Source organism: Anabrus simplex, chromosome 1 (genome assembly GCF_040414725.1).
Source record: "Anabrus simplex isolate iqAnaSimp1 chromosome 1, ASM4041472v1, whole genome shotgun sequence".
NCBI classification, from domain to species: Eukaryota; Metazoa; Arthropoda; class Insecta; order Orthoptera; family Tettigoniidae; genus Anabrus; species Anabrus simplex.
The window spans coordinates 1271914072-1271941912 of record NC_090265.1 but is presented as its reverse complement, the minus strand read 5'-3'; the positions used below and the strand labels follow the sequence as shown (position 1 = coordinate 1271941912).

The 27841-nt window shown below is 40.6% G+C and overlaps 1 protein-coding gene across 1 annotated transcript in view; it reads left to right on the top strand.

Moving 5' to 3' along the window:
* Positions 1–27841, top strand: part of LOC137497198 (A disintegrin and metalloproteinase with thrombospondin motifs 12-like) — a 273946-nt gene that overhangs the window by 123525 nt on the left and 122580 nt on the right. The window contains exon 8 of the mRNA XM_068225728.1: positions 25505–25649. Coding sequence (XP_068081829.1) covers positions 25505–25649 — 145 coding nt within the window. The remainder of the gene's footprint in view (positions 1–25504; positions 25650–27841) is intronic.

Below are 27841 nucleotides of genomic sequence, written 5' to 3'. Positions count from 1 at the left end.
TTTGCAACAAGCTACTTTTCAGTGTTTTCCGGCAACAGTCTTGTTCTCCTGTCATGAAGAATGTTTTTGTACTGAAAGAAAGATCTCCCAACATCACATGAAGTAATGGGACAAAACTCCAATGAAGCCACTTTTTCTGGTCTTAGTTTCATTGTTTCATCTACCTCACCTCGTATGTCCCTGGCTACTTTTACCATCGCTTTCCATCCTGGATTCCGCTGCAGGACCAGAAGTTCAGTCAAAACTTCCCCTGACTTCTTCCACAATCCAAAATGACTCCATCAAGGGCATGCCACTCTTCTCCAACTCGGTGATTCCTCCTGGGAGCTTGTTGAAGTTTGCAGTCAGGAATGCCAAACGGATGGAACCCAGGAGCAGAACAAGGCTTCCTTAGCTTCTCTTAAGCAGACAGTATCATCCATGGCCTGAATGAGCTACAGGCACTGGGCAACTGTCAGGGCAGTGAAATAAAATCCTGAAAATTTGAAGAGTAGTAGTGTACCCACTCCTCATTCACAGGCAAATTTGAAACATAGGTTGAATCTAACTTGGTGTTTACTGATATTAAATGACTTCTTGAACTTACCGCTGACTGCAGGTAATTCAGCAACGTGGAGGGACATGGTATTATGGTATTACTTTGCCTGTGTATTTTCTTTAAAATTCTTTGAATGTTGGATGCTCCAGTTAATGCAAAGGGTTATTAGTTCCTACTATTGCAGTGAATACGTCTGAAGCAAATTCTTGTTGGGCACTGTTCACAGTGGACTGATACAAAGGCTGCGTTGATACAGCTTTATGTACGCGTGTCAAAGGCATCGCAGTATTTTTATATTGATCTTGATGTTCACATATTATCCGAAAAGTACTACAGTTGACTTAAATTACACTTGGGCTAATTGGCAATAATACTTAGTATACATCATGCATTTGTTTCATAAAAGAGAGAACCTATCAGAGATGGTTCTCCCAGAAGTACTAAACTTTAAAGTAGGAACAAGGGAATTCGTAATTTACATGGAAATATGTCCTCAAAGATTTTTTAGTTATAATTTGGCAGTGTCGTGTCGAGTTCACCGGGTGAAAAACTAATAGCAAAAATGACGTGATGCGATACTTGAGTAGCGAAGAGGATAGATCCTTCCTTTATTTTTGTCAGGGACCCACCAAAATGCCCATAGCCGTATTACTACTTATATAAGCGAATTAAAATGGAGGCACTATAAATCTCTGATTTGAAAACGTTTCATTTGTTGCTATTCGCCGATTTTCGTCAGCCGGTTGAGCTGCCATGAAGACTATTTCCTCTTGCCTGCAATAGATCCTGCATCATCTGTGCCCACAAGGCTGTCACCATCGTTGAAAATTAGAATACCATATAATTTCAAATTGTCGTGGCATGCACCCATAACCTTATTTCTTTGTCACAATATAGTAAGTCTCTAGGGGAAGATTGAGGCTTGTTGGCCGCTTCGTGGCCTTAACCTGGGAGCTTACGCCTCCCAGACACTCTTTGCTTGCCCCCAGCATAACGGTTACTAAATAGATCCCACCAACGTTTTCACTGGCCTGGTCTTGTAATGATATTCTTGGTAGCCTTGTAAAACACGCTGTGACATGGTCCGAGCCGTGCCCTGTTGTATCTCTAGCCTCTGACACTTCATCCTAGCTGCGCCACATTGGACCTACAACCTATGTTTCGCGAAGGCTTAGCGGAAGCGTAATGTATTTCACTAGAAATCTACAAATAAGTCTGGTGAAAGTCACGATTTAAAAAAAAAATGAATTTTAAAAATTACATTTCAGTTGTGAATCTCGATTTTCACAGTAAATGAATCACACTTCAAAATACCGATTTATAATTTTCACCCACTCTGTGACAAGAGACCACCTGCGTTCCAGTAATTCAATTATTATTTACATATTTGTAAGTTCATGACTCATACAGCGTTGTAACAAAACAACTTGCCAGAATACATAAATTAGTAGATCTATAAATGGTACATTGAAATGCGATCGTAGTTCTCAATCACAGAAAGGAGATAAAAGGAACAAACGAACTTACCTCTTTACAGCAAGCTTGGCATAAGACTAACCTTCCATCCGTAGTAAAATAGGGATCACATGTGATACACTGCTTCAGCCAGTAGGAGTTCGACGATTTTTCTTTGGCATTTAGTCGGAGACACACTTCTTTTTGTTCTTCAAATAAATCACAACACGTTCTGAAGATGAAGCCTACGGGTACAACAGTTCGCATCGAGAATGAGGCGGGGGATGTAGGTTGTGCAAGATAGTTCGCGTTGATCGGTTATCACCTAGAGTATGTCTTATGAGATAGAAGGTGTTAAATGCTTCGAACTCAAATTGTTCATTGTTTCCCCTAATGGAAATTTTCCAAGCACTATTTCTGGTGACTTCCGATAATTCCTGGGTTTTTCGTGGGGTAAAGAGATACTGAAAATCGAGAAGATAATACTGTCGAGCACACCAGCAACAGCTACAATACAATGCATTGGAAGAACACTGGCTTCTTTAAAACATAGTCAAAAGGCATAAATAGGCAATTATACCCCAAGTAGGCATAAACCCCTGAAATCGTCATCTATGGGAACAAATAAACCAACGAAATCTAGCTAAGAATACCCTAAAACGGACTTTTACCTCAAAAGCCTACGTTTCTGAACACAGGAATAGAATAGGCAAATCCCCATCTTGACTCATTACCCATTATATTTTTCAGTAACGGGTATACACATTAAGGAATGTTTGTTTTCCATGGGTGCTTCATCCCAAAAGACGAACTTAGCAGAACGAATAAAATAAGCCTCTTTAATGTTCACATTAAAACCTGATACAAGATGTTCATGTAAATTTAGAGGCAATTTAAATATGACATGTACGACCATGAGGAAGCAACACAGCAGCAATTCCATTCCACGCTACAGAAATGACTTGTATTCCTAAATTAATGCAACCTTAGATTAAACACCGATACACAAAAGTTTTTCCAGCACCGCCTGGTCCATCCAAAAAGTTTGCCATGCAGTCACTTGTAGACGCACAATTATTCAGGAATAACCGAATAATTTCGACAATAACAACCTGTTGTTATTCATTAGCTGTAGCACTCAAGTGAATTGGTACCCAACCTGGATTTCCTCCCAGTTTGAGGGGGGCACTCATTGATAAGTAAAAGGAAAGTTCAAAGAGAAAAACTATGTAATTTTAGTGTACTGAAATGTCTTACACAGCTAATTGGTAAACTATTTCGGGAGTATGTGTATTAAGGAAATGTTCAGGCATAGCCTCTTTCAAGACATTCCATAAATTTGAAGCATTTGGCGGTGACTGATATATATATATATATATATGCAGGCATATAACTGCCGAAACTGATATGGCATTTATAAGGGAGAGGCTTCCTTTTGACCACATTGTCATTCAAAATCGTCCAAATTAACCCTCGTATTGCGGCGTCAACAAACTTATTACCGCCTATTTCACTGGATCGGTCGAAACTGGCTAAGAAAATCGCCTGGAGCTGAATCCGAACCTCTTAGACTTACAAACAGAGTGAAAAAGGCACGTCCCCAAAATAACAAAAACAACGCAGATCTAGAGTTAATTTAAATGAAACACAATTATTATCACAAACAGGGAAGAAATCAGTCCAAGACTGGCATAAAGGAACAAATACATAGGGATATGGTAAGTCAGTTATTTACATAGATGACGTTCAACAACGGTCCATCCAAAGGGAGTGTTACACAATCGCATAATTCTTTCGTATACCTCTAGAAGGCATGGTAGAGGAATCTGTTTTGTGATATAATATTTGTCTCACCACACACTGAGCACAGTGCTTAAGATAATATTCCAAAGTATTGATTTCTAGAAATAGGAAAAATAATAATCCCGAGGCACATTATCAGAATCTATACCCTCTTTTATTATATTACAATACCCACCGAGATTAAATCCTCAATAAAATCAAAGATGCCAGCGAAATCAAGACCGGCTGAAAATGACAATCATGGAACATGAAAGAGTAAAGAAAAGGGTTGCCATAGCAACAAGAAAAAATAAACACGCGGCAGAAAGGCGTAAAAATGAGGTGGAAGTACTAAACAAACAGATAAATTGGTTAGGAAGGCCAGAAATGAAAGTAAGAGAAAATGGGAACTATGATAATAATAAATAATAACTACATACTGAAAAGTAGCATGGGCCCAGTAATCGCACTACACTCTCGCCCACACTTTGAGACCAACATACGAAATACAAAGTACTACAGTACAATGGCATGACACAAACGACAAGAATCTTGCAGCATAAAATGCTTCGGTCAACGGCTCATGAGTTCGATCCAAAAGCACAGATCAGAAACCTGGATTGCCGCAAAAGGGGCATGACACACCCAGTCCAAACTGAATGAACGTGTCGTGAAGCTAATGGAGTGAGTTCGCAGTTGCGATCGGCAGTGTTCTGTAAGAAGGAAGTCGGCTCCCGGTCGAAACAATCTTTACATCAGTCTGTTTTCAGACCAACTTTGCTTTACGGGAGCGCAATCTGGCTGGACTCAGGATATCTTATTCATAAGTTTGAAATAACAGACATAAAAGTAGCGAGAATGATTGCTGGTACAAACAGGCGGGAAGAATGTCAAAAGTGTACTTGGAATGAGGAAATAAAAGCTAAGTTAAGAGTGAACATGAACGCATAAACCGACTTCCGTGGTGGGGTCATGTGAGGTGAATGGAGGAGGATAGGTTACCTAGGAGAATAATTGTCTTTGTTGTGGAGGGTGAAAGAAGTAGAGGGAGACCGAGACGACGATGGCTAGACTCAGTTTCTAACGGTTTAAGAATAAGTGGTATAGAACTAAATATTGCCACAGCACTAGTTGCATACAGAGTATTGTTTCGACGTTTAGTAAATTGACAGAGAACACAGGGAACACGTTTTGAATGAGTTCGGTTTTGGATTCAGTAAACTGACAGAAATTGTCAGGAAAGATAACGCAGCCAGTCAGACCGTCTAAAGGGAATTTGCCTTACCAATGTGTTGTTTTGAAAATATTTCTCTAGACACTTCATTTTGCAACTCGATACGCATATGCTTGGTTAAATTTAGTATCTTGACGTGTTTCCACAAAATCGATGCCTTTAAGCACGCATCAAATTCATCAGCTGGCGTTGACCGTGGGAACACTGGTAATCTTTGAAGAAAATCTCCTGCTATCAAAGTCATCGCTCCAACAAATCGGCTTTGATTGTTCCGCAGATCATGCATGGTTCGGTCCATTGCCTCCAAAGACTTTTTATGTGCCATCGTGCATTCATCCCACACTATCAACTAACATTGCTGGAAAACCTTTGCAATTGCAGATTTCTTCGATATATTGCAGATCGTAGTTTCGTTGCTTTGCATATTCAACGACAATTTTAGCGCTGAATGCGCTGTTCGACCGCCTTCCAACAATGTAGCTGCAATGCCTGATGAAACAAGTGTGAGTGCAATTTCACTGTGTGAGCGAATTATTGCCAAAATCAGTTAAATTAACCTGTACTCCGGAGAGCGTCAAAGAAGTAATTGCCTCCAGATACATCATTTAAACTTTCATAGCAGGATCAAATACATGCTGTACTTTTGTAGTTGGCTCAACAGCGGAAAATTTATTTGCACTGATTCTCTTAAAGCATCGAAATCGTACATTGTTTCGCGTTGCAACTCTTGATTAAAAGCGTTGTGCATTGGGCGAATGGGCGCGGCCATGCCTAATTGACAGAATTCTTTACTTGACATAATCAAGCATATGTTGTCAATTGATATCAAGGCCTCGTTGTACATTTCCTCACTGATTTGTAAATTTGGATTTCGTGTTGTAATGCGCATTTTATGCAAGATATCGTTACACATATCATATTTGTATTTGATCATTAAGTCAATTTGTTTTGATGGGCAGCATGTTGATATAATTTTAGAAAACAATGTTTGTATTTCATGAGCTTGTGAATAAATCACAGCATCGCTGAGAGTTTGATCCCAATAAGCGTCATTTAACTAACACTTGCAAACGTAGACAGGTATCTCTTTAAGAGCCACACAATTCACTAATAACTATTCGTAAATGTTAGAATGATGTTGGGCCTCGAACATTCACTAATAGCAATCTCAAAAACAAAAACACATTCATCGTTGCTTGGAAGGACTGAATAAATTCGGTCTATTGCATCGGTGGAATGTACCTTTGGGTAACCTGGAACTGGTTTTCCTTGTTTCCGTCGTTCAAATTTCTTTGTGGATTGATTCCAAATATATTACTTTTATATTTCGGAGAATAGCAATTTTCGGAAAAAATCATCATTCCGACACATTAAAAATGGTCAAAATTATAGATGGTGGTTCGACGCTCATTGTAATTCGTTTTGAGCCATAAAATATACTCTTTGGCAATTTTACAAGAGTATGGCTAAGTGAACAACAGTGAAGTGCCTTTCATGAATGGGAAAAGAAAAAACTGCGCGAAATTGCTTCATTACTGCTAACATAGAGAGAACCATTTGTTATTGGGTGACTTAATCGTTGGAAGTATCTGCATTAACTCCAAGCACAGCAATGTCACTTCCTCTGGTTACATATTTACAAATGTATTTGTTAGATTGAATGGAATAGCAAGATTCAACATTGATGTGCGCCTTGTAAGTCGTTGATAGGATCGGTGAATATGGAACAGTCTAGCGATTATCATTTTCAATATCTCGTTGATTCACTGTGGAAATTGTTGATTTTCCGTTGTCTGCAGTCGATCGGTGGCGACACGGTGGATAACCATCATTTTCGTTAATTGTTTTCTGGCACAAATGCGCGTGGATAACGCATCGAGCATTTCGTGTCCAGCATACTGCACCCGACAGCGGCATGTTCTAAGGACCTTCGGTTAAGACTGGTCATTTAAATTGCAGACGCAATGCTATTTGGGGAAAGGAATATCGAAATTAATTAATATCAATATCATTGAGACCGATAAAATAAGTCTACAAAATTTATTCTACCGAATTTTATTATTTGCGATCTATTGTGCAATATCTTTCTTTGTCCAGCGGGGAGCCCGCAGGAGAGCCAAGCCGTGAAGTCTTGGGTGGGGCTGTAATCGGTGGTACACCGTGACGTAACTTGAGAGAAGTCATCCCTACCTCACGACCAAGAAATCGAGGGGAGGCAAACTTTTTCGAAGCGAAATATGGAAGCCATCTTTAATCCAGCCTAGCCAACGTGATTATCTACGATGTGGAAATTAATAAAATCTAAACTCTGGAGTCGTTTTCCGATTTAGAAGAAATAACTATACTTGGGGTATTTATTTAGAGTGTTTAATGTCTTCTTGGATAATAACTTACGGTTGGAGAAAGAATATTGTGTTATTTATGGGTGGAAAATTACCAGGGGCCATCTGTCTTGTGTCAAAACACCTCCTTGATGCGGGAGTTCACCCTAGTGTGGAAGGGGAAGCAGGAAGAACTTTAATTACTTACAGGAGATCCTACAAAGAATAATCGTACGGAGATGTCTCTATCGCATCAGGTGAATACTGGTCACCTGATGGTCGTACTATTTGACCTCTAGTGGGCCGTGGATAGGCCATATGCAGATTTGGAGTGGGGGAAATTGCCTTCTGGTAAAAAGCACTGACAAAGGGGCAGCTATTCATTCGGGACTCTCAGCTCACCAAGGGCAAGGCTATGTTTAGCTGAGCTCCTATTAACCCTTTGTTTAGTGACTTCAAACTTAAAATTCCAATGCAATAGAGTAATTCGCGTGAATACTGCATAGAGTTAATATACGTGACGCTAGTAATTAACCTTTAAAACTGTGAAGTGTCGCGAACACTCAGTTCGAATGGTAACATTATTATTATTATTATTATTATTATTATTATTATTATTATTATTATTATTATTATTATTATTATTATTATTATTACAGCCCAACCATGTCGGGTCGTAATAAATAAACAGTGGCTGAGAGGTACCGAAACGCGGATTACAAATGTACTAATTCGAAATCGTGGCCGGACGCCAACGCTGAACGCAATTAAATATATTGTGCAAATAAATAGTGACGTGTTATGTGCTCAGGATACTGCAAACGACTTCATCGAAAAAGAACCATGAACTTCCATCTTGAAGGTGAAATGGAGCTACTAGTGATCGCCTTGGTGCCAATGGCTCAGCAGTAAAACCCGAAATGGTTCTCCCTAACTGACCAAGGTGTCGTCAGATGATGGAGATGAGTATTATTCATAATCAAATGGCTCGATTAGAAGGGACGGGAATTATTTATCATAAGCTGACGCTATAATGTTAGGAATGTAACTTTATTTGAATGTAGAAGTGCCAAAGGTGAGCACGCAGTTTTTATTTCTCATTTTATTTAATTAATAACAGGTCTGAGTGATTTAATTGTAACTAGGATAAACTATAGTCTGAGAGATTTGCATGCGGTAGAAAACTCACTTATTTCCTTAATTTTGGGAAAATTGTAGTCAGTTTATGCACCAGGAGACCAGTAGTTTAGTGGATTCAGGGACGGGACTGATAATTTAAGTTAGGTTGTAGTTCATCCGGTATTGATAATTTCATGAGTGTTAAGTAATATAATTAAGCTACGTGAGGTGCCAGAGTTACGAGAGATGTCCATAGGACTGATATCCCTATATCTCCATTGAAATATTTAGCTAGGGAGTGTTTCAATTTGAGATGGGTTGTTTTGATCAGTTTATGTAAGATTTAATTATGATTTGAGTACCGTGTGACAATTTAATTATGGTACAAATATGAGTTAATTAGCGTGTGAATATTTAATTATTATTTAAGTACCGTGTGACAATTTAATTATAGATTAATTATGTGTTAACCATAAATTAATGAGGGTTTGATTATGTGTTAATTATCGTTTGATTATTTAATTACGTTCTAATTATGAGGAAGTTCCCGTGTGATGGATTGATATGATTTAATTACCAGGTAAATCACGTAAGGGAGTCAGCGGGCAGCTGAAAATAATAATAATAATAATAATAATAATAATAATAATAATAATAATAATAATAATAATAATAACAATAATGATATTAATTATGCAAATGTTAGTATTATAATACCGGTGTCGTGATGTGAGATAGGTGTGATATTTGAAGTCATGGATTGGCCATTAGAAACATATGTGTTGATTTGAGATTATTTATTTGAAGTCGATGCGGTTTGACAAATGAGGAATATACCTCAGTATTATCGAGAGTGTACCTCGGGACGAGGCGTTTTTAAAGAAATGGTTTGTTATGCCTGTGAAGGCCGAAGCTAATGACCACCCGATTTGGGGGTGGAAACGCTTGACCGGGAGCCAAATGACTTTTTTGTGTGTCTCTCGCCTCTAAGGGAGGGAGCTTTTGCTGTGAAGGCAGCTCTGAATGAGCAGGCTAAGAGCTAGAAATATTCAACCCGCCAGAATAATGTATTCGCTAATAAACGAGAAGGTAATTGGTACTAATACTTGGTAGATGATTATTATTATTTATTTGAATATAAATTAGCTAGGGTTTCCAGTGCCACATGTTCATCTGGGGTCTTCAGTTCAGTCCTCTACGTGGACATTGGTATTCCACAGTGCTGGAAGAAATGATGTGTGCCTCACGTGTTTATTGTACATAATGTGTGACTATTTATGTTGTTTTATGTGACATGTTGTGACTGTAATCAGCGTCGGCGATGGTTCATCCAATCGGCACGGCAAATTGTGTTCCATTGAAGGTTTGGTTCGAACCCGGGTGTTTGATCCACATCTGTATAATTTATTTTATGATATTCCGTTAGAGAAATAATTGCGTGCTTTTAGAATAGGGATCAATTAGACCCGTTGCATGATTGTCAATGTTATTTGTCAATAATGTGAGATAGCTTCTGTATTTATAATAAATGTTTCCGTTCACGCAGGGTCATGGCATATCGCTTTGCGATAAATAATACTCGGATCTATCATACAAGACTACAAGTTCATAGGTAATCCACAACAAATGTCAATAAATAATGTACTTCATTTGTGTATATATGCGTCATCCCACACAATCATCAGGATATAATAAACCTTTTGCATTAACTTAAATTCTATACGAATGCGTTCTCATTATAGTTAGGTATGCCCCGTTTCTCCTACCCTGTATGCCGCTAAGTTAATTTAAGATATGCGCCTGTTTATTTTACCCAGTAACGCCCTGTAGATTTTCTCGCCGGAGGCTTTATTGGTAGGGGCGGGTACAATACACGGTGAACATTTATTAAGTGTTCCACAGCGACCATGAATCATGCTTTTAATAACTACCTCATGCAAGCCTCGATTTACTTGTACATCATAAATTTCGGCTGAAATCACTTCATCACCTTCATTTGGTCTTATCTGATGTGCTAAATAAATCTGCTGTGACATAATGATGAACATACGACATGGCATCTTGAGCATATCCGTGCATATGTCTAGGAGTTCCGATGCATGTTGCTTTAAGAATTGTCATCCGTCCGACATTCTCTGCATTTCCATTAGTATTAATCGCATATCGAAGGTGAATATACTCTTCAGAACGGAGTTTGCTCTGGTTCAATGTGATGAATATCAATCGCCCTTTCAATTTCGACATACATGTCGACAGCATATTGATGAAATAATCATCGATATGTAAAGATTTGATTGTTTTCATTTTCAGGTACTATAAGGCGGTATGAATAATACTTCATTGAACTGACTTTTTTATTGGTTTCGGCACTTGTAAATAAATTATTGTTTAAGTGACATTGATTGAACTTGCATATAATACATACAGCAGCTGATACAAAATCTCCATCACTAAAGTAAAGTACCTGTAACGGAATATTTCATGATGATCGAGAAGTAATAACCATCTTCATTTTGCCAAAATGTGATGCGATATTGCAGTGCATCATATAAGCGGCGTGTTTCATACACACGCTGTAACTGATCATTCCAGCAATGTAAAACAATATCACGGGTTTCCAAATTTTCTCCAACTATAACAATGGCAACTTCATCAATTATAGGTGCATTGAAACGTCTTGCATGTTGATCGACAGTTTTATCAGCTATGATTACAATTTTGTGATTATCAGATGTTATGAGATCCTGTGCAGTTTTCAACAATGTAATCAACCGATTGCGTTGATGAAAGAAAGTTTGTAATTGTTCCGCAATATACCTCTTCTTACTTACTTACTTACTTACTTACTCCATGGCTCTACGGTCCTTTAAGGACCTTGGCCTCCTTGACCACAGCTCTCCAGTCGTCCCGGTCTTCAGCACGCCTACGCCACCTCCTGACTCCAACGGTCCTCAGATCAGTCTCCACATCCTCAAGCCATCTCATCCGGGGTCGACCTCTCCTTCTCCTGCCCCCAGGGTGTCCTGTCAGTGCTTTCCTTAGAAGTCTTCCCTCCTCCATCCGTTGTACATGCCCCAGCCATCCAATTCATATCATTTTGATTGATGTCACCAAGTCCGGCTCCTTATACAATAATCTTATTTCTTCATTTGTTCTGATTCTCCATAAATCTCTCTCCTTCACCGGTCCGAATATCTTCCTCAGTACTTTCTTTTTCCACACATTTAATCTCCTCTCTGTGGCCTCAGTCAATACCCATGCCTCACTCCCATACATAAGCACTGGTTTAATTATTGTTTTGTAGAGAGTCAGTTTTAATTTCTTGCTTAAGTTCTTACTTTTCAGAAGGAGATACAGTGCCCTGTAGGATCTGTTGGCAGCCTTAATTTGATTTACAATATATGTCTCAACTTTATTTTCTGATGTTATTACTGTGCCAAGATATGTGAAGCTATCTGCTGCTTCAAAGGTGCTGTGAAGGCAGCCCTGAATGAGCAGGCTAAGAGCTAGAAATATATCAACTTGGAGTTTTCCAGTGTTCCTTCCATTTATCCTCGTTACCATATATTTACATTTAGCCTCACTTATCTCCAAGCCCAAGGACCCAGCCGCATATTTCAGCTCCCTGAAGGCAGTTTAAGTGCCTCGTTACTTTTAGCAGATATCACCACATTATCTGCATAAGCCAAACTTTGGATCAGTCTATTGTAAATATTACCACCCGGATTAGTAGTTACTGATCTTACAGCTTTCTCCAATACTAGATTAAATAACACTGGTGATAAGGGGTCTCCCTGCATTAGGCCTTCTTCGGTTCTGAAAGATCTTGACAGACTTCCCTGCACTTTTACCTGATTTCTGCTGTTCTCCAGGGTCATCTTAGTCAATTTTATTAACTTCTGTGGGAATTTAAACTCCTTCATTTTTTCCCATAATGTAGATCTCTTAACTTTGTCATAGGCTTCTTTAAAATCTACAAAAAGATGTCCTAGTCGAACGTTGTATTCATATGTTTTTTCCAGAGTCATTCTCATGGTGAAAATATGGTCCATCGTCGATCTTCCACGTCTGAAACCAGCTTGGTACTCCCCTATAATTCTTTATGCTCTACTATTAACTCTCTTTGTTATGGCTGCAGAGAGGATTTTGTATACTATACTCAGTAAGGATATACCTCGATAAGTCTTGCATTGCATGCGTGACCCCTTCTTATGTATAGGACATATATTTGCTAGTGTCCAGTCCTCCGGCATTGTACCTGTTTCCCATACCTTTTTAATTTTCTCATGTATTTTCTTCACCAAAACTTCTCCTCCATATTTTACCATTTCTGCCGTTATGCGGTCATTCCCTGGGGCTTTACTGCTTTTCAATTGTTTTATAATTTCTCTTATTTCTCAATCGCTGGTGATCCCATATCGTCTTCATCCTCATCTCCATTCTCCTCATTCCTCTCTTCCCCCTCACACTCATCTCCATATTCACCCTCCTCATCTCTCTCTGAAGTTTCCATACGGTCTGATCCTTCTCTTTCTTCATTTATTGGTCTGAGAGAAAGTAATGTTTCAAAATGTTTTGCCAATTTTTCCAGAATTCGTTCTTTCCCAACAATTAGTCTATCAGTCTCATCCTTAAGCATATTCACTCTAGGTTGATATCCCTTCTTTACTTGTCCAACCCCATGGAAGAATTTTCTACCTTGATCGTTTTCAAAATTTCTCTGCATTTCATCTACTCTCTCCCTTTTTCCTACTCTTTTCTTGTTCCTTATCAATGTCTTTGCTATTCTCCGTTTCTCTTTAAAGACTGCCATATTATTTCGGGTGGGTCTCTGTAGCATTCTTTGTCGGGCAAGATTTCCCTCTTCCATAACCTTATCCACTTCTTCGTCATACCATTTATTTCTACTCTGTTTCCTTCTCTCTCCAAGTACTTCCTGCGCCGTTGTATTTATTTCTAGCTTGGTTTCCTCCCACATTTTGTTGATGTTCACATCTCCGTTTCTGCCCACCTGTAGCTTTCTTTGCAGCCGGTCTCTATACTCTTCCTCCTTCTTCTCATCCCTTTACAGTTCTACATTATAGATCTTCCTCTGCTCAGCTCTGTCCCTGGGTTTAATTGCCAGTCTTTCTCGGAACTTGATCTCACCAGTATGTGATCTGAATCACTGTCTGCACCACTCATGCTTCTCGCATCCATTATATTGGAGGCATGTCGCGCATCTATCAGCACATGGTGATATCCATGTCTCTTTATGGATCTCCTTATGGGGAAAACATGTGCTCTTAATCACCAGCTCCTTGCTAAAGGCAAAAACAACTAATTTCCACCCGTTTTCATTGGATTCTTGGTGTTTACTGTGATATCCTGCCGCTGGGTGGATTTCATTCTCTTTGCCTACTTTGGCATTATAATCCCCTAGGACACCTTTAATAACGTACTTGGGCAACTTGTCATATACTTGCTCCTTTTTTTTCATAGAACTGTTCTTTCTCTTCCTCTTCGGCATCCTCTGTTGGGGCATGGACACTAATTAGTGATATGTTGGCAAATCTCTCTCTCAATCTTAACCGGCATAGTCTGGGGCTTTTTGCTTCATATTCAGTCACATTATGACTGCCCGATTTCTTGACCATAAACCCTGTTCCTATTCTATTTTCTTCCCCCCCACTATTGAACAAAATATAGTTCTGTAGATCTGTCACCTCGATTGTCTTCCATCTTATCTCCTGTAATGCTGACACATCTATCTGATATTTAAGTAATTCCTCCTCCAATTTTCTACTAGCCCCGGCCTGCAATATACTTCTCACATTCCATGTTCCAATATATCCGTATCGTTACCGTTTAGCGCGCTTTAGTCTTCGTAAGTTTGGGACCGTCCGGTTATCTTGACTTGGTTTCTGAACAATATGTAGTTTTGTGGTAGTGGAGTTGTTAGCCCCAAGTACCAACCTCCAACCTGGAGGACCAGGGTTTCACTCTTAGTCCGGGTCATCACCTTAGACCTGTCCAGCTTGGGTGGTCCTACCAGGAGCATATGCTTCCGCCGGCATCGCTCTAAGGATCATTTGAACACGCAAGCCTCCAAAACACCCGGCAAAATGTATTTTGCCTTCGTCAAGGTGGTAAAAATGAAATGGCGTATGGCTTTTAGTGCCGGGAGTGTCCGAGGACATGTTCGGCTCACCAGGTGCAGGTCTTTTGATTTGACTCCCGTAGGCGACCTGCGTGTCGTGATGAGGATGAAATGATGATGAAGACGACACATACACCCAGCCCCCGTGCCAGCGAAATTAACCAATGATGGTTAAAATTCCCGACCCTGCCAGGAATCGAACCCGGGACCCCTGTGACCAAAGACCAGCACGCTAACCATTTAGCCATGAAGCCGTACGTCACGGTGGTGATACTATCGGGAGGAATATACATATATCTTCACTGAACATCTTCACTGAACGCTTATGTGCACAACGCAGATCGTTTCTTGTGTTGAATTGCCCATGAAATAAATTATAGGAATTTGTAGTCGCCATCTGACACCGGCAACACTGGACCTGCTCGATGATATATTTGGTCTTTTATCTGTAAATTAAAAAGACAGGTTTATTACTGGTCACAAAAACTATAAAATAAACAAAACAATATATGGGATAAGTCTGTTTGTTATATGTTACCTTAAAAGGCGGCATGAAATTGTCCCGAACTACATTTGTTGCCGGAAATGTCATTTTCAAGCAGTTGTTATATTTTTGGATATTTGTGAGGAAATGTATGAAAACGTTCCTGTTCCTGAAACCATTGAATACAATGGATCTGGTGTTGAAACCAATAGCACTATTTTCACTTTGTCATTTGTGCAACACAATCGAGTGGCTTTAGTTTTGATTTCAGTGCCTTACAATATGGGCAAACTTGAATTCATAGATCCAATAGAAACGCATTGGTAGGCACTGTAATAAGTTGAAACATCATAACTGAAAGCAGCTCGATTCACACTTGCAAGATAATTAGCTGAATGACGCGCTGCATGGTTTTGTGATATCCGAATCCTTTCAGTTTCATTTCGCTCTTGACGTTGCTCTGCAGTCCTTTCAGACTGAAAATTAGCTTGGTTTGTAGCATTTAGATTTCTTCGGGCAAAATTGCTCCGCCTGCGTCTTGTAGGAGGCTTGAGTCTTGAGATGAGTATATATGGAAACACACACAACATAAACCAATCAACCAAAGATAAATCAATGAATATTGAATATTTACGATCGCTTTGTAATCCAAACCGACTTTCAACATATTAGGTCGTGTCTTCAGTGAAAATCTTGGTCACTTTCTGGATCACCTTAATCGCCAGCACCCTTCCATTTGTTTCACCTTGGAAATGGAATCAGACGGCAAGATAAAAATTTTAGATGTTCACGTCACCAAGAAAGAGGATGGATCTTTAGGACACAGCGTGTATCGTAAGCCTACACACACCAATAGATATCTCCACGCAGATTCTCACCATCAGCCTGCCCAGAAACATCGTATCCTAACAACTCTAACTACCAGTGCCAGGAGGATTTGTGAAGCGTCAGATCTACAAGAGGAAATTAACACCTTGAGAATCACCTTTGAGAGCAACGGTTACAGCAGAGCTTTGATCTCAAGGGTTCTGAAATCGGCACATAATCGGACGTCTGTTAAGAAAACAGATATAAAAGGAACTGCTTACCTACCTTACATACATAACACGACGGATCGTATTGCTAAAATCTTACGTAGGTACCATGTACGAACTGTTTTTGGAACATCAATTAAGATTAGGCAACTCCTGCGACCAACTAAGGATAGTTTGCCTAAATTACAACAACCTGGTATCTACAGAGTTCCCTGTACTCGTGGCAAGGTTTATGTTGGGCAGACTTCGAGAACGGTGTGTATATACTCGCATCAAAGAACATACCAGATGTATCAGACTCAACCAACCTGATAAATCAGCTATTGCTGATCATGCCTCAACACCTGGTCATGGTATCTTGTTCCAAGAAGTGGATGTTCTTGTCCGTATAAAGCAATATCGCCCAAGAATTATCAGGGAGGCGGTTGAAATACGTAAACACCCAGATAATTTCAACCGCGGTACAGGTTACAACCTCAGTGAATCATGGCTACCTATAATCAGAACCATTAGAGAGTAATGCTTTGCTGTTACTATTCATTGTCTCTAGCATTGGGCTAAAATGGCGTCCCCTTTACATCCTTGGGCACCATTTGAAGCTTCCTTGTTGCTTTCTCCTAGCAACCATCAATACGTCGTTTCTTTTCTCTTTTGTCTCCTTATGAAGAAAGGCAAGGTTCCTTTCGAAACGTTGAGTGTGCTTACAATTATTTACACGGCATAAGCCCAAAAATATAACTCATGAATAGTTACACGGGCCGTGAAAGTCTAAACGATAATAAAAGATTTTACCTACAACAAGATGGCGCTCCTCTCTTGTAAATGAAGCTTCCACGGTGTGTAGAATGATTTAGTTCTTTCTTCGGGTTGGACCGTGTTGTTGCTTTCTGTACATTGCATATAGTTTGACGCCGTTTCGAATACATTGTAGTATTCTTTGTCAAGGCGACTGAAATACCCATACTCGATCCGAGGTAATCAGGCTCCCAGATAGCAATCACACTACAAGAGTGGTTCCTGACCTTGGTCTTATATATCCTAGCCTTTCTGGCTGACGTAAGCCCTCTGACTTTCTCGTGAGAATTCTGGAAACAATGTGTCACAGCCAGGTAGTGGGGCTTGCCCACGCTGGTATGTAATTGGAGGTTCGTCCAGCGTGTTTATGTTGTGGTCTGAATGTCTTAATCTATGTATTATAGGCAACCAAGAATTGCTGATTTTATATCATTCTTTTAAATTCATATTGTTCAGGTATTTTATGATTTCGATAGCCTCACAAATTTTCCTTTCCAGATTCCAAGGGATAGCTGCTAGGATTTTCGTCTTGTCAAATTATACTCCGTGTCTTGTTTCGTAGGAATGCTTGGCTACAGCTGAAATATATTTTTGTTTGTTCATGGTGTGACGGATGTGTTCTTTTAGGCGGTTAGAGATCAGACGTTTTGTTTCACCAACATAGCACGTTCCGCAGCTTCGAGTACACTCAATGTGGTATACTCTGGGGTCTGTAGTTATATTGTGTCTTTTACTGGTGGTAGATAACGGGCTAACTTCCGGTGTGGTTTATAGATGGTATTGATGTATTTATCCAGTAGCATGCCAATCCTGTTTGTAGTGTTTCTAATGTATGGAAGTATCGCTGTTTTCGGGTGGGTCATTTCTTCTTTCCCGTTGTTTTCTTCCATGGCGGCCTTTTCTTTGCTATCTTCTGATTTTCTAAAGACTTGTCGGGTGTTATTGAGTGAGTAGCCATTTCTCCTGAGGGTGAGGTGTTCTGCGTTTGATATCGCTATGGCACTGTTAACCAGCGATGTTAGAATAGCCTGCTTTTGTGATGGGTGGTGATGAGGAGAGGCGTACAGGTACCTGTCTGAGTGTGTGGGTTTCCTGTATACTGCATGACTCAGAGTCCCACTGATGTTGCGTTTTACTAGGATATCCAAGAACGCTTTACGTGAATAGAGTTGAGATGGTCGAGAAATAGCTGCGGATTATTGCTCCCGTGAAGCCAGATCACTAACGTGTCATCCATATAACGGAGAATACATTTCGGTTTCTGGGCAGATGTTGATAAGGCTTTCTGTTCGAAGTGTTACATATACATGTTTGCTATTATTGGAGAGAGTGGCGACCCCATCGCGGCCCCTTCTGTCTGTTCGTAGAACACCCCGTTGAAGAAGAAATAGGTGGCGTTAAGGCATACTTTAGTTAGGCCTTCTGGAAGTTTCTGGTCTAATAGCGGAGATACTTCTTTTAGCGGCACTTTGCTGAAAAGAGACTTGACGTCAAAACTTGCTTTTAAGTACGTACTTTCGATTGATTGGTCCTTAATAAGCTGGGTGAAATGTCGGGAGTTCTTCACGTAGGTTTCAGTGTGTCCTGTACTGTATGCGGCTTAAGTAGTCCTGCTAGGTAACGGGCGATATCGTGCGTTGGAGATCCTATAGCGCACACGATAGGTCGCAGAGGTATGCCTTCTGTATGGATTTTTGGATGCCCGCACAATTTATGAGTTAGCAGGTCTGAGTAAATCTGTTTCTTCTGTATTTCGGCTGGAATACTGGAATTTTCACTAGCTTGTGGAGTTTGTTCTTCATGCGGTTGGTAGGGTTTCTTCTTTTCCTGTATGTAGAATCGGTTAGTAATTGTTCAATTTTCTGTTTGTAGTCGGTGCGTGTCATTATCACCGTAGCGTTGCCTTTATCTGCGGGTAGGATTATTGTTTTCGTATCTTGACGTAGTGTTTTGAGGGCATGAACTTCTTCCTAGGTCAAATTGGATGGCGGCGGCTTTGCAGTTCTCTGTAGACATGATATATCCTGTCTGATCTCTTCTGCAGATTCGGTAGGGAGGTGTCGGATTGCAATTTCAACTTTGCTAATCATTTCTTCTACCGGTATCCTATTAAGAGCTACTGCGTAGTTGAGTCCTTTTTTCTAGGCCAAATTAGTAGTTTCGCTGAGTGGCTTATCTGTGAGATTAACTATTGCATTCCTCTGTAGTAAATCAGATGGCTTCGGTTTCTGTTTTAATAGGAGGCGGTCGAATTTATTGTTTTTGTTTCGCAGTGGATAGTTCCAGTGTACGCTGGGATTGTGTGTTGCTAATGCTGTCTAACGTGGTCCAATCACTGAGAGACAAACTGCTGACAAGTTCCAAGTGGAGATGAAATAATTTATTGCTGAGATGGTCCAGAGTCTGTCTGGTGTCACTGATCCATTCCCTGAGAAATCTAATGCTGGTTTCGTGAAGAATACGGTCTGTCCGTTGGTTCTTGGTGTGATAGTTCAGTCTCACACATGCTGATATAATGCTGTTGTCCCTGCAGCGTTTCAGAAAGGCGAGTCGTGCTAGGTAGTTACTCATCTTCTTCCGAAGCTTGTCGAACTGCCTAGCAGCTTTGAGAATATCCTCCCCGTAAAGGTTTCGTATCTTAGAAGTGAAGCTTCCACGGTGTGTAGAATTATTTAGTTCTTTTTCCGGGTTGAAACCTGTTGTTGTTTTCTGTACATTACGTACAGTTTGCTGACGTTTCGAATGCATTGCACTATTCATTGTCAAGGCGACTGCAGTACCGATACTCGATCCGAGGTAATCAGTCTCCCAGGCAGCAATCACACTACAAGAGTGGTTACCGACCTTGGTCTTACATATCCTAGGCGTCATGTCTGATGTAATCCCCATGACTGTCTTATGAGAATTCTGGAAACAATGTGTCACAGCCAGGTAATGGGGCTTGCCCGCGCTGTTATGTAATTGTAGGTTCGTCCTGCGTGTTTATGTTGTGTTCTGTATGCTTTAATCTATGTATGATAGGCATCCAAGAATTGCTGATTTTATATCCTTCTTCTAAATTCACATAAACCCACAGGAGAAATAGCTACCACATAGATTTCAGAGCCTATTTGGATGAAAATCTACCTGGACGATGGATAGGTCGAAGAGGAGCTATTCAGTACCCAGCACGGTCTCCAGACCTTATACCTCTTGACTTCTACCTATGGGAGACCTCAAAACTGTTCATCGACAGAAGCCAGCTATACTGAACGAGCTACAAGAAATCATCGAAGAGTCCTGTGCGGCTATCACACAGGCAACACTGACGACCGTAGTTCAGTCAGCAGTTCAGCGGCATCGACTTTGTTTGGTTGCTAATAGGGGTCACTTTAATGGCATAAAATAACCTTTTCCCCGTGCAAGAACTGTAACGGTATGTAATTTTTTCCATTAATATTGACTTTCAAAATGTGTCCACATTTTCCTAGACCACTCTGTAGATTAACTGGGAAAAACCGGCCCCAAATTGAACATTGCCCATCTACCTGTTCAGATTACCTCGTGATGGAGCTGAAACTGGATTGGAAGTCCTCCCATATTCGAAACCTTCTGGGGAACCCTATTCTCCACACAACACAGTACCGTATGGTTCGTCCTGACCACACTGGTTTTATATTGTGAAAATTATTGATTTGATATAAAATATAAGCTGTCTTTTGATAATTATCTTTATTTGTTTCCTTTCTTTACTTCAAATGATCAACTTCTGGTTTGTCTTCGAAATTCTTCTGTATTTTAAGTATATTATCCTTATAATCACAGGAATAGAACCAGCTTTTGGGTTGTTAGGCCGTGTGCATTTGCAGGGTTTCGCCCAGACGTGCCATTTGGGCTCATCAGCTGGATTGGCACGCCCCTCCTTATTCGTTATCTTTTCTCGCATTCTCAGGATTCTCGAACGCACCCTCTTATTTATGATATTCGGATGACTGTTGTCAGTGGAATATTGACTTGGACTGAAACATCTTTGTTCTCATAAATTTCGTAATCCTCATCGAATGAGTTTCGTGCGTTTGAAGAGTTTGTTTCTTCATAGAACTTTTATTTTAAGGTCATATTTTGTCACTGTCTGACTTTTCGTAGAGTTATCTTCTGGTTATGTGGTAATAGAGATAATTCGTAAACTGACTATGTACAACATTGGGCTTCAGCATCATTATCTTACAGTTTTCTCCGTAATCACCATCCCTAAAATGCCGACTGCGAACACGAGAATAGTCGAATGGAATCCGTGCACTACCGTCGGTTTATCCTTGCCTCGATATAGCATTAACCCGCTCTCCCCGAACTTCTTTACCTGAAGGGATTTCATGAAATCTCACACCTGAAGAATTTCGATACCCTTGATTCGGTTTACAGAGGGGAACACAAACATTCACCATTTTACAAGCAGAAGCACATAAATAAACACACGAAGTAAACGCGCAGCAATACAAGAACGTCGACACAGAGATAATGTGGGTGCATTGGCTGGTGCCCCTATCGGAGGTTTGTGATAATGAGAGCTCACGTTGAACAGCATATTAATCGTGTAGTGTACAGCAGGCAGTATTGTACCAGGCATGCACGGTACATGCCGTGCCGAAAACTCCCAGCTCACTGTGTTTACATTTGCCAGTACGAGGCAGCGAGCAAGCGAGCAGCCGTGCGTGACGTAGATGCAGGAGCGAGACCGACTAACCCGTCCAACTGGTCAGCCTACCTCGTGCCGTGAACTAAATGCATCTGGAATCCATGAGTCATGCATTCGAGAATTTTCGATTCAAAAATTTACAAAACTTTTTTAACGATGGACGTATTGTCTTGAGAGGTACGCCATTCTGTAGCCAATCACAAGAACGTATCTCTGTCCAATCTCAAGAAAATCCATCGAGGAATCTTCGAGTAAATCCGCTTTGAATTGATCACGTTACCATATGACTTTTAGTTCTTGACAGTATAACAGACAATACAGCAATACAAGAACGTCGACACAGAGATAATGTGGGTACATTGGCTGGTGCCCCTATCGGAGTTTTGTGGTAATGAGAGCTCACGTTGAACAGCATATTAATCGTGTAGTGTACAGCAGGCAGTATTGTACCAGGAATGCACGGTACATGCCGTGCCGAAAACTCCCAGCTCACTGTGTTTACATCTGCCAGTACTCAGCGACAGACAGTCATTCTTCGGCAAGGGTTCTGCCTGGTCAGAACCTGTGTTATTCTGTCCATCGGAAAGCAAAGTCAAGTGACGACGTGATGATTGTAAAACGCGAAATGTAAATTCTCACGCCAAGAATTGAGCTTAGTGTACTATAATTCTTGAACTGTGGAACTTAACGTTTCTTCGATCAAAAACCAAGTGAAGTGTTCAACTTACTTCGTTGCTGTGCAAGTGTTAGAACATAATCTAATATTTCAGTAACTGTGATATTTGAAAGTGTGAGAAATCTCATCGTTATAACGCAAGTATTTGCATACTTCTTGCCATTCAACACTAAAGTGCTCCTTAACTAGTGATAAACTTTGAGTACGATATACTGTGCCAACCGTACTATTAAATACGAGCGACTTAAACTGATAATCCATTACGGTGATAATCTTAACTGGATTCGAACTGATTTCTGCACATAATGGTATATAATTGTTTCTAAATATTGTTCAGTGACTTTGTTATTTTATGAGACTGATTGTGGTAAGAGTGATTGAATAATTATTATTTATTTCATTGTCATTAGCAGTGTCGTGCAGATAAATTCTTCAATAGCTCTTTTCTATCCGTCAAGTGCGACAGTATTATTTTTACGTTGTGGCAAGTAACCACAGACTGTGTATAGCAAGTGAACTGTATTTAGTTCCATCGTTTGTTTTTCAGTGGTAAATAACCATAAAATATGTTCCGTCATTATTTCATTCTTTATCGTAATATTTTCGAATCTTAAATCAACGCGATCTGCATTTTCAACTTTAACATTTTGAAGTGACATTCATTAATTTCTATCTGCAAGTTCCAAGTGAAGTTTACTGGCATATTACAAACAACGTGTTTTCTGTCTATATAAATGACACTCAGTACAATGCAAATTTTGGTGACAAGTGATTGTGAACGTGTCAGGGGCTGTACGACTGTGGACGCTCGCATAAAGCAAAACCACGAGTGATTACCCCGCATCGAGATCGCCGTAGACCTAGAATTTCGAGACCTTCAGGTACGAGGTACGGGTTCGATTCCATAGTGGCGAGTGGACTTGGGAACACGAGTTCAATTCCATGGTGACGAGAGGATCCTGGAGTACGAGTACAACCTCATGGTGACAAGAGGACCCTGTAGTACGAGTTTCCTGGAGAACCGTTCCGGAAGACGATTCGAGAGATGGCGGTTCAGTGTACCAAAGTAATATGAATTTCAAACTTGCCAAAGTTTTGAATAAACCAAGGGTTCGAAGTATATCTTCACTTACTGTAGATAGAATGTATCCTCCTGTGCCAAGCCCTAGCTGTTTTTTCCTAGGAAGCGCCTTGAGAACTTTAATTCAGGCTCTTTTGAAATAACAAGTCGGTACGGGCTATCTTTTACTGGTACAATATATAGGATTGAATCGGCGGTGGGGCAAGTGTAGGTGGCAGAAATGAGAAGTCTGACAGTTCATCGAGCAGACACCTGAGAGAAGACCAGACCTTATATGGTGGATTGCCTCTCCCATTCATTGCCTCCCTCTTCACGCAATTAGAATGGGTAAATCTCCTTTCTCTGTTTAGCCGAACGCAAGTGCGCTGAATCTGTCATAGAAGAAGGGCAAGTGTAACATTAAACACTTCTTGAAACACCCAACTGTTCGAAAATGCATGACATTTTTTGTAGAAACCTGAATTCTATGTACAATTAGAGGGCTCTGTCCTTTAATAGTATCAACTCGAATGAATTTCAGGAATACTTAGCTTTAGTTACGTGTTTACGTATTTGATCATGCGACTGAGAGTGATTGCACGTCCAACACGCGGCAACGAATATGTAGGTGAAATTGTTTGCGCATACTTCAAGACGCTCCAGGATCGTCTGAGGGTCAAGTTTTTAATAATGAATATATACATCAATTTAACATAAGCCACGATATGTACTTCCGAATGTTAAACTAATCCTACCTTAGAGAAATAATGAATGAAGGTACAATAAAAACTACCTTAGAGAAGTAATGAATTAAGGTACAATAAAAACTACCTTTGAGAAGTAATGAATTAAGGCACAATAAAAACTACCTTTGAGAAGTAATGAATGAAGGTACAATAAAAACTACTACGGTACTAAAATGTTTTCATTCCTCCCCTAAAGGGGGAGGCGGGCCCCTTAGACAATGATGCCGTGTCTCAGGCCAGGATATTTGTATCGGAGAAGATGTGAGGAGAATGTGAGAGGCTTAGCGGCCGTAACCTATACTAGGAGCTGTCCCGGCATTCGCGTTAGTGCAGGAGAATGGAAAACTACGTAAAACCATTTTCGCGACAGCCGATGGTGTGAACCAACCCCTCTCCGTCTCCCGAATACAGAGGCGTAGAGCCACGGTAGATCCTTGCCATCCCACCTCGCTGGTTGGTTGGTTGGTTGGTCGGTTGGAGTGCAGAATTGTCGTACCACCGACCAGCCGTGGCCACTTGTGGGCCGATACCTATTCTGCATCCGCTGACCTCAATCAAAAGAGAATATGTCGGAGGACAGAAGAAGCAAGCGATCTTTACTAAAGGCCCAGTGGTATGGCATGGAAAGAAGACATGTCCACATTATTTCAAGGAAACCTTTCACAAAGCTTAATTTCCACCGGTACTGACCAACACGGTCGAGAATTTAAGAGGCTGTGAGGATTATTCAGGTATGAATGCTCGACTGAAACTGTATTAGAACGTCAGAGACGCCATAGAATCAACGATAACAATAATATTTTTACTAGTGTATCATCACCTGTGAATTATTTTTACTGTATACTTGTATGCTAAGTCGTCGGTCAGAAGGTTGGATGAAACCCCAGCAGTTCTACCATCGGTTGTCGTAGTCATTAAAGAGGTATCCTCGTGTAATTAAGTGCAATGTAGTTTCCCGTTGCTTTCCTCACTGAGCAACTATTTCACATTAGACTGCCAAGTCGACTGAAATCCACATACCAACTAATCCCACGGACAACACTTTTACACCATTTATTACTGTGACTGGCTGCATGAGGAATGCTCATACCTCATTCACTCCCCACATTGTCAAAGCCAAGGAAAAGACTGACAGTGAGACAAGTCTGTAAAAGTAACTAATTTATTCCAGTCTATACCATACCAGAATACAGAGTGTACTGTAAAACTAAGTCTAACCATAAATGGATCTGGATCTGTACCTAATGTTGCTTTATAATATTCCTAAAACATAAAACGTATTTCGTACTGGAACACATGCGCGCAACCCCACAGGAATTCGGATAGAAAATGTCTCTTACAAGTAATGCACCAAATTTAGGAAGCTTTTACTGCTAATAATTCGCTGAATTTATGTTTAGTTCGATCTGTGAATGCTAATTCGATCTTTGTCTAAAACTTTTTCAGCACCGGCCTAGGAGACTGTTTGTTGAATGAACCAGTGGAATCGAACATTAAGATACCGGATATGCTACCAGGAGTCTTGTACGACGCGAAGTACCAGTGTGAAGAAAGATTCGGGAAAAACATTGAAGTTTGCCCTCTCACTGGCGTAAGTATGATTTAAGAAAAGTCACGCATATGTAATGATTAACGATGATGTACTAAATGATAATTAGAATAGATTAGATGGACTACTTAAAGTAAAAAAGTGCAAACTGCCAAATACACTCTGTTTTACATGGAAAGTTGCTGTAGGTGGTGCCTAGGAGAACGGCTCTATTAAATGCGCGAAACACGAGCTATTCCAGTTGGTAGTTGTGATCGAGGAAGGGAAACAGGCGTCAAAAGCTTTCATTCCCAGTGATCTGTTTAACGTCCAAGATGCACGCTGGTTTTCTGAGTCAGACAGTCGGCGCTGAATGTCTGACTCCGAGTGGCAGGTGAGATGTGGCCATTAGGAAAGCTGGTTGTCAGAGCAGACATAGCTGCCACAAAAGAAAAGATATGAAATACAACTGATCAGTGTAGCATGGAACTAACAATAGAACAGGCTGCAGCTTCTTGCTGCTAAGTGACAATGTTACAACCAAGTTAAAACGAATGAGAAGTTATATACATCCAATTAATGAATTAAGATACATTTACGGGGAGTACAAACAACTTTTTTCACAGTTACTTGTCGACGAAAACAGATTTTTGAATATTTCAGAATGAGTTCGGATACGTTTTTTTTTGTTGTTGTTAAAATTTGAACACAGGCTTACGACGAACTGGGCGAATTACCACACTCAACACGAAAATCAACAGCCTGCGCGGCAGGTTGTCTGAAACCAGAATGAACGAATCATTCCGGTAAATATCTGAGTCAGACTACAAGTGCGCAGGCTTCCTGCGCGGAGGTGCATTATGGCCAGTCCCGCTTAAAACACAGGACATACTTATGTCGACTCGGCGCCGACTGTCTGACTCAGAAAACCAGCGTGCATCTTGGACGTACCCTTTAACATCGTAGATGACGCCAACATCTGGAAGACATTTAAGGTACCGTAGTTTCAATGAATGCATCACGTTTCTTTAACATACAAGAAGTTGCCGACTGACTGATTTCCATATCACTAAAACCTTCCATTGACTATGGTATTAATAATGCAGGCAGTGTTACTGAGAAACACGCGTATAAAGTGAAGTAGGGAATATCATTATGGTGCTGAAGACTGATCGAACAATGAATGATGTGTGATCTGCTTTGTTGGAAGCTCAAACACACATACAGAGATCAGTACAGAAAATACGAGGGATCTACTTACACTGACTCCTTTCCTACTAAATTATGAGCCTAGGCAGTTCTATGTGCAGATCTATGAGTTGTTGTTGTTGTTCTTTGAGTCATCAGTCCATTGACTGGTTTGATGCAGCCCTCCATGCAAGCCTACCCTCTGCTAACCGTTTCATTTCTATGTAACTGCTGCATAGTACATCTGCTCTAATCTGCTTGTTATATTCATACTGTGACTACCAGCCTGGAGTAGTCTCCACAGTCACATTACCGGGTCATCAGAGTATGCCTCAGACTCGTCTAGATCTGACATACCGGCAGAGGAAAGCTCTTCCTAACTCAACTCCCAAGAAGAGGTTCAGTCTCACGACAAGTCTACAGCCGTGACACCAGTATTCCAGCAGACTCGTAGCACCCAGAGTACAGACAGCACCGACACTATTATTACTACCATCTTGGAGCAGATACGCTCAGAAGAAAACATGTCACAGGCAAATATTGATGTTCTCACAGTAGCCAGCCAAGCTCTCGCTGATCGCTTCAAGGGAGTGGAAACCAAAGGGGATTATTTTTAGAAGAAAAAGACCAGTGAGCATACGACGGCGGTACGGGCGAGCAGGACCACGTGGACGAACGCGCCAACAACCGTATTCTGTGAGGCAATCTACAGTCGCCCTCATACGACATAGGGCTCATACGACAAAGGGATTCCTCTATCATCCGAAAAGAAAGTCTACTAGTAGAATAAGTGGATGGTTCTGCCGCCTCCAGCTCTTCATGCCCTCAGCAGAAGCCTCCTCCTCAGGCAGGAAATTTGAATTTTGGCGGGAGATTTGAATTATGGCATGGGATTTGAATTTGTAATCAAAGCCACGTGCTTTTTGACAGGTGTCATTCGACAACAACGCATCGCTAATCTCACTGCTGCCATCTTGACGGGCCTAAACATCGATGCTGCCAACTAAATCTCACCAGCGCGAGATTTGAACTTGTAAACAAAGCCACGTGCTTTTTTGCCAGCTGTC